Source organism: Centroberyx affinis, unplaced genomic scaffold (genome assembly GCF_046629955.1).
Source record: "Centroberyx affinis isolate AG114_WGS23_722 - 3 ecotype Tasmania unplaced genomic scaffold, CSIRO-AGI_Caff_v1 ptg003720l_1, whole genome shotgun sequence".
NCBI lineage: Eukaryota > Metazoa > Chordata > Actinopteri > Beryciformes > Berycidae > Centroberyx > Centroberyx affinis.
The window spans coordinates 325001-333310 of record NW_027281604.1 but is presented as its reverse complement, the minus strand read 5'-3'; the positions used below and the strand labels follow the sequence as shown (position 1 = coordinate 333310).

The window sequence follows — 8310 nt, the reverse complement described above, 5'->3', positions numbered from 1 at the left end:
TCAATGAAATTCTCCCTAATACATAATCTACTAACAAGGGTGTAGTAACACAATACAATCAGGAAGTGTATAAATGTAATGTACTAAAATTGAAACAACTGGCATTATGTTATGTTGAGCAATGAGGTCATTTATACAGTTAAGATACATCTTTTATGACAAATATAATATAATAATGATGAGGTTATAATAAATCATTGAGACCAATATCATTATTTAGTTCCAGTGGTGAAAGTTTACATCCTACATAAAAATTCTATAAAATGCATCACCTCATATTCTGTCAACTCTCATCTTAGTGCTCAGTGAGACATAATTAACCTAATTTCATTTAACTAAACTTTACAGTAAAGAAGCCCTATAATTTGTGATGCAATCGTACCTGAAAGCTGTAAAAGCTTATTAGCTATCTACAAATCCCCTATGTGCCTCTAGATATAACACCTATATATACAATTATATTATGCAATGAAAAATAGTGAATTCAGGCTTTGAACTCCTCATATGGAGGAACTAATCGCTTCTTTGATGTCTAAAGTCGTCATGTAAAATCTCCATTTCCACTTATCACAGGGTAAAATCTCATCCACTTATTAATCATTACTCTGTCAGATCACAACATGTATTGATTGGTTGATGTTGCTGTAACTCTGAAGTCCAATGTTTAACTGGTCAGCTGCTGAGGCAAGTCAGAGCACAGAGAAACAGACAGAGAAGCAGAACTTTGCTCTTTTTCTTGTTTGTTTTTTAGTCGGGTTTGGGAGTGGGTATACGGGAGGGGGGCGGCCAAAGCACACATATACCACAGGTCAATGGCCCCATCCCCTTTTCGAAGGACTGAGATGGGGGTGTAAGGCAGGGTGAGGAAAGAGGGGCGGGGGGGTGGCCCTTTCCGGGGATTCAGCATCTCAGAACCTCAGTCCTCTCAGAGACGGGTGGACAGACAGGCTGACAGGATGCAGAAAGAAGTGATTGTGGTTCCTCTTCTGGTCCTGGGGTGGGTCTGGACCCTCCAGGGGGTCCCCGTGCTCCCAGAGCCTCTCTACCCCACACAGGAGAACTTTGAGCTGAGCCGGGTGAGTGGCTGAGGTCTCCAGTTGTCTCCACTATCCTATCTGTCGTCTCCCTTGCTCTTTCTTGCGATCTTGTGTCTTTTTGGGCTAGTATACTTGCTCCTTATAGTGATGGAGGATAAGGAGTTTATTGTCTCCTGCAGTGTTACTATACTTTCATAATTCAAATTTCTCATTATTTAATTTAACTTGGCCTACATAATTACTCCGATTCACTTCATTTGTCTTGTCTTTTGCTCACTTTATGCCTCTCCCACTACCGCCTATAGTTGAGACCTATATGCTTTAGGGAGTTAAAAACAGTTTATCCAGAATTGCTATCCCACAAAATTGTGTCCTTATGGATGTGTACATGTGGAAAGATAATGGGTAGACTGCACTAGGCTGCAGAAATGCACAATATCAACTTTTCTTAAAGGGCCAGGACTCAAAAAGAAGCCACTGGCCCACATCTGTACTTCTGTATTTCTTTTGTATTTCTATCCTTTTCTGACCTTCTGATTTGGAGGAGGCGAGTCATGCAATTGATTCATATTTCATCTGGTCTTGACTACCATTAAACTTTATATACTTGCTTTACTCGTAAAGCTCTGTGACTCTAATCTGCAACTAGTTAAGAATGCAGCAGGGATTTTACTACTGCTGAGATCATCTCACTCCCATGTTAGTCATTTAATGGATTCCAGCTGATTTTAGAATCAATTTCAAGATTCAAGATTACATCAGCGTAGATCTATTCTTCCAAAATCTACATTAAATAGAAAATGTGACTGGGGATTCCTTAAATCCAGTGGAGTCACTTTATTCTTATGTAAAATATAACAGGACATTTTTATTAAATTGGGTGATAAGCTTGATCTTCTAATGACTTTTGGCCTTGCTTTTAACTAGAAACAATGGATAAGAGACCAAACAAAGGCTTTGTCTCATAACTTTTATATTGTTCTTTCTTGTTCTTTCTTGTTTTTCTCTTACCAAATTTTCATCTTACTGCAGTAAAGATACACAATAAGTCTATTTGGGCAAAATAGCTGAATGGTGATGAATCTAAGATTGTTGTATTTGGACCACAAAATGTAACTTTCAAGTTCATGAAAATCTTTGCAGCCTACCAGCTAATATTAAACTGTCTTTGGGCATCATTGTTGTCCCAAGTGTTCAGTTTTGTTGAGAAATATCTTTCAAATTAGGTGATTTCTGTTTTATTTTTATTTTTAATTTATTTTATTTTATTTTTTTTACTTGGTGAAACTTATTCATGCCTTCATCTTATATTAACTACTCTGCTTTCTTGCCTCACAGTAAAGCTCTTTCTTGCCCGCTTGTAGTTCAGATTACAGCAGTTAGATTACAAACTATGATTTAAGGATTTCAGGATTTTATTGATTAGTTTTAACATAAAAAAATTGTCTTGGACCCAGCGTATATTACAGACTGTTTAACTCCCTATGTGTAGACTTAGATATATTGTTCCAAAATCTAGATATTTATTTAACAGGTTGGAAGGATCAACTGCTCACATAACTGGTTGCCCAATTTTCAAAAAACCTTTGAAATGATCATGAAAACTATAAGTAACTTTCCCTAGTGGCACAATTTGTAGCACTGTTCAATACCAGTCCTGGTGAGCCAAAACTTAGGAATCACCTTTCTTGCAGTGTAGTAGTATTTTGACCAACTTTGTGTTTGCTAACTATGTTGCCCACAACTGCAGCTAAAAGACATTGTAGGGATAATAAGTATAAACAATAACCTAGAATTATGTGGATCTCATCTTTCATGTTATCCTAAAATCTCTAAATCACTGTGTAGCTCCAAAACATATAGGCACCTGTAGCTTTTTCATATTTTGAGCAGAGTTTAGACCGAGCCTGCTGCTTAACAGTGGTGTACTGTGGATCCTATTTAGGATTTTAAATTGAGTCTTGTTCAATTTAAGTGTTCAAAGTGCGACTCCCACATATACAGTTTTCATCTAAGTCGGGTCATAGTTTCAGTAGAGCAACCTGAATTAAGGCAGAGTTTCATATACAAATAAAATAAATTCATCAGGAGTTGGCTGAATGAGAGTTTGCTCCAAGTAGTATGTTCTTGGGTTCTTGGGAGTAAAATGCCTCAGTGGAAACTGAACAAATACATTGATCACCCTCAAAGATATATACAGGTTTGGGATAGAGTGTGTTAAGAGAGTGTGAAGTGTGACGAGAAGTTATGACAAACACGAGGAATAAAAACGTTGAGGAATATAAAAGCATATTAAAATAAATTATTTTTTAAAGTAAAACCTTTCCAATGTATAAAAAAAGTTATGGAATGACCTCTCTTTTAAGTGTTTTTGTTTTTTTTGTTTTGTTTTTTTCTGTGATAGCACTGTGAGTTTGTTTGTTGGGAGTCTAATATGGTTTCCACTGAGAAGACTGCAGTAAGCTGTGGGCATTAGTAGAGTCAGCAGTGCAAGACATAATTATAACTGAGTGTGTGATAGGTTTGTTTTGTTCCTTTCATTTTATAACACTTAGGAAATTTGTTTTTTTTTTAAAAAGTGCTGTACAAATATCGTCATCATTTCATATTTTTTGGTGGGGTATACTGACAGATTTCTGTATCTATTTCAATAATAATAAGAATGACGTGAAAACTGTGAGTATATTCTAAATATGTGGACAAAGGGATGGATATAAGATGCCCAGCTATATCTCCATGACTTCACTGCTTCACTGCTCCTCAAATAAAAGTATAATAAAATATATTCACATTATTTATTTTACTTATTATTTTAGAACCTGTTGTTGGCTGTGGATGTTTGCTTGCTGAGGTTGTTTTGTTTTGTTTCTGTTTTGTTGCCCTGTTTAATTGCACTGATCAGGAGTAGCGCTCCTAATTTCAATGTATTCTGTGCAATGATAATAAAGGCTTTCTATTTCTATTCTAAATAATGTTCCCCTCCTCCTTGCAGTTTCTGGGGAAGTGGTATGATGTGGCGGTGGCGTCTACATGTCCCTACATGCAGCGGCACAGAGGAGACTCAGCCATTGGCACTCTGGTACTGGAGACTGGTGACACCGACAGCAAAATCAAGATGACACGCACTGCACTCAGGTAGGTAGGACACACACACACACACACACACACACACTGTAACTCAATTTACATACTGTAATTTGAGTGCTTCCAAAAGTATAATGATGCAAATTAGCTCACATTTTTGAGCCAAATAGAAAATACCAAATATGCTAAGTAATTAAATCAGCAATCATTTAATTAAAATACTGCCCATCTCTGCACACACACACACATATATGCACATACAGTACAAATACATGCATTGTAGTCAGATTTATTACATACTAAACACACAGAAATACACGTTCAGACATGGTTTATGTTCAGTTCAACTCCTTTCTTGTGTGTGTGTGTGTGTGTGTGTGTGTGTGTGTGTGTGTGTGTGTGTGTGTGTGTGTGTGTGTGTGTGTGCGTTTAGGCATGGGACATGTAAGGAGACCACTGGGGATTATGAGCTGACAACCACACCAGGACGATTCTTCTACCACATCGCAAGTACGACACTTTCTGCCTTTCTCTGTCTTTCTCTCTCTCTCTCTCTTTCTCTCCCTGTCTCTCTCTCTCTCAGTAGCACTTAAATGTGTGTGTATAATCTTGCAAGACTGGCAGGTGTTATGATTTTGTGCTGTCCTCCCTGCAGAGTGGGGAGCAGATGTGGACGCCTATGTGGTTCACACCAACTACGACGAGTATGCGATCGTGGTGATGAGCAAGCAGAAATCATCAGGGGACAAAAGCACTTCAGTTAAACTCTACAGTGAGTGGCCATTCTCACGGGTACACCTGAATATGTCAATGTTTTATTTAGTCTTTGAGAAACAAGAAGATACCTGCACTCTGGACTGGGGTTCCTATAGGTTTTTTCAGCAACAATTCAACTTAAATTTTCTTTGTCAGGCAGAGGAGTGCGATGGTCTTGCCTGATGAAGGCCAATTTCAGTTCAAACTGCTGAATAAACCACAAAAGTAATAACGATCCAGTATATGGGTATCTTTTCCTATTTCAGTGTCCTATTTACTATATTGGAAGCACCTCATCAAGTTTTGGATTTACATACAGGATCTTTTTTCCTTTTTCTTTATTTGACACTGGACTATACCAGAAGGTCTGGATAAATTATTAATGAAAATCCTTTAAATTCTTTTAAGCGTTTGCTTTAGTCTGCATGGAAATCAAACCAAATGGGGTTTGTGCCTTTGGGGAAATCCACAATAGGTTCTATGTTACCAGGTAGAATCAATCAATTTGACAAAAGTATTTGAATTCAGTTCAAATGCCGCCACCATCTGGTCACATAGACAATTTGTAATGTTTCACACATGGGCTTAGTCTCCCAAAACCGTTGTTAGTAAGCAAGTTATCACTATGCTTATTATCTATTATATCATTATTATTATTATTATATTATTGATATTATCTATCCTTAAGTAGCATAATATGTTGGAATTTTGTGGGTGACTTTTTACAACTGGTGGATATCACATTTTGGATATCACATTTTGGAACAAAACTCTTTACGTCAAATAGCAGCAACTTGATTTAGCTCTTCTGTCAACTGATTTTACCACTTTGGAGCCTGCTCATGTGTTTGTCAGGCTAACTAAATTACACCGTAGTGCCTTCAATACTTCACCCCATGCTGCAGTTTGTATTCAAGTCGTTCAAACGACTGCAACCATCACACTGAAATTCTGCCCCCTTCAGGTCGAACTACGGAAGTGAGAGACACTGTGCTGGATGACTTCAAAACTCTGGTCAGACAGCAGGGAATGAGCGACGACACTGTCATCATTAGACAGAACAAAGGTACAACACACACACTGACAAACATACACACACACACACACACACGCACACACACATACACCTGAGAAATCGACACAATTTGGGGATATTTAAAAGAGGTAACTCAATTATATAGACCAAACCGTGCAGTGAAAGAATTAAAGTGGTAATCCTTGATTTCCTAGATTTTTTCTTATTCTGGTGACATCTTTGTTGCTAAGCAGTCATTAGTGTTTCTGCACTGCACTTCCCAGAGATCACCTGTCAATCAAACAGTGTCTCCAGTACTGTGACATCTTTTTCCTTGAATTTTCTGTTGATGAAGTTTGAGTTTCTGTAGGTGGCGCTCTTTTCTTTGTCTGTTCAGCCATGGTGGCTATCGCTGCTCATGCTAACTACCCACTTCTTCTTCTGTTTATTCCAAACAACGTGTTGTTGCTGCTGCTGGAAACTTAAAACGCATCACTTCCTGTGCACCAGAGACCTATCTGACACTGCTGGTGTTTAGAACAGCAAATGTAAAAGTTTTCATGAACTGGTACAGGTTGTGTTGCGATATCAATCAGTAGGCCTAACGGAGGTAGCAAGACACACTTTTATTTATATGAAACTATTGCAGGTTATTTCTTTAACATGGTTCACAGAATACATTGTTGCTGCTCAGATAGCATTGACTGGAGATTGCCTCGGTGCTTGTATGAGTAAAGTTCAAATGAACTGACAACACACATTCAACTTCCACATCATTATTGTTGTCATTATTATCCAGGAAACCTCTCTGTCTCTCTTCTGTTGTTTTCTTCATTGTATTATTATCTTATTCACTTACTTCCCTCTTGGTGACTGAAATTATGGGGATTTTTCAAATTACTTTATTGTTATGCTTTAAGACAAGACATGCTTTAAGAAAATGTAAATGTGAATGTCAATGTAAATGTAAATCATGAGTTTTTGTTTCTTCCCTCCCCAGGTGAGTGCGTTCCAGCAGAGCAGGTGGCAGAGCCAACAACTCAGCTCGTGCCTCAGGTACTTAGGCTGCATTTGATTATTTTAATCTTATGTTGTTTCTTATGTTTGTTTGTGTTTTCTAACCATTTTTCTTTTGAATGTGCCTCACAATTCTATATCCTTTTTTTTTACTTTTATAGATGTACTGTATCTACATTCTGTCTAAATAAGGCACCAAGCCCTATCCAAACACTGGTGAAAATATACACCAAGATGGTCTCAAATTTTATTTTTCCAGGCTGTGTCCTTAGATGCTTAGGAAAACTGGTCCTTCTTACATGTATTATCGGACATCCGGTACTTTGTGTGACCCTGATTTACAGTTATGACTCTATAGGTTAATCTATTTCCCCTTGGTCAGAGATAAGGATGCCAGCGGGCCTTGGTTCCCATAGCAACAGTCCCAGACACTTGGACTAGGCCAGTCACAAATGAACAGTGGCTACGATGAGACTCTGCAAGCCACAGCTGTTTGTCTTTTTCACACCTGGCAAAGAGACAGATTACCAGACTCAAAACTGCAAACTCTTTCATTTACACATGACTCATCTTCAGCTGAACAGCGCTCCTTCTAGACATGCAAGTTTTGCCGGCAGTGGGATCGTGATGCTCCCTCTAAATGGGGTCAAAAAACGGTCTCTCTGCTCTGCGTTTGTGTCCAGAGGTCTAAAAGGAACGTGGCGCCTTCAATGGTTCCTGTAGAAGAGGAGGGCTCTGGTGACGAGGCACTTCTGTTCAGAGGACCAGGTGAGAGACCCGCTGACTCATTCGATTAATTGCACGCCATGATAGACTTGCATGCAGTCAGTCAAAGCAATACAGCGACGAAGATGAATGTGTGCTGAATGGATGACTAGAAATCCTGATTCTGATCCCAGAGACAGACTGGATGCCAAGTTACACTTGGCAATTAGTTTCAATTAGAGTCAATTAGAGTTTACGCGGTATTCCCCTTCCGAATCTTCCTATCTCTCAACATCTGCCTCAATTAAACATCTTTTTGTATTTCTCTCTTTCCATTCTCTCTGTCTCTCCCTGTATAGAGGCCTGTAATGCAACACCGGACGTGGGGCCATGTTTTGGGATGAAACAGCGTTACTTCTACAACTCTTCCTCCATGAGCTGCCAGCTCTTCACCTACGGAGGCTGTTTGGGCAACCAGAACAACTTTGACACTGAGAGGGAGTGTCTGCAGACCTGCCGCACTGAGGGTGAGGAGGAGTGACGTATCTTCTTAGGGATAACACATCTTGGGTTACTATCAAAAATGACATGTTTTAATGGTTTGTTTATTGTCATTATAAAATATAGATGCAGATTCATACATACATAATACATGAATGATGATAACATGATGATAACAATATATATGCGATATGA

General features: G+C 38.6%; 1 protein-coding gene across 1 annotated transcript in view; it reads left to right on the top strand.

Moving 5' to 3' along the window:
- Positions 1-956: 956 nt before the first annotated feature.
- The window catches only part of LOC139662159 (protein AMBP-like), a 7924-nt gene continuing 570 nt past the window's right edge, over positions 957-8310 (top strand). Inside the window, exons 1-8 of the mRNA XM_071540776.1 lie at positions 957-1076; positions 4030-4172; positions 4555-4631; positions 4777-4893; positions 5842-5943; positions 6893-6948; positions 7593-7677; positions 7974-8141. Coding sequence (XP_071396877.1) covers positions 957-1076; positions 4030-4172; positions 4555-4631; positions 4777-4893; positions 5842-5943; positions 6893-6948; positions 7593-7677; positions 7974-8141 — 868 coding nt within the window. The remainder of the gene's footprint in view (positions 1077-4029; positions 4173-4554; positions 4632-4776; positions 4894-5841; positions 5944-6892; positions 6949-7592; positions 7678-7973; positions 8142-8310) is intronic.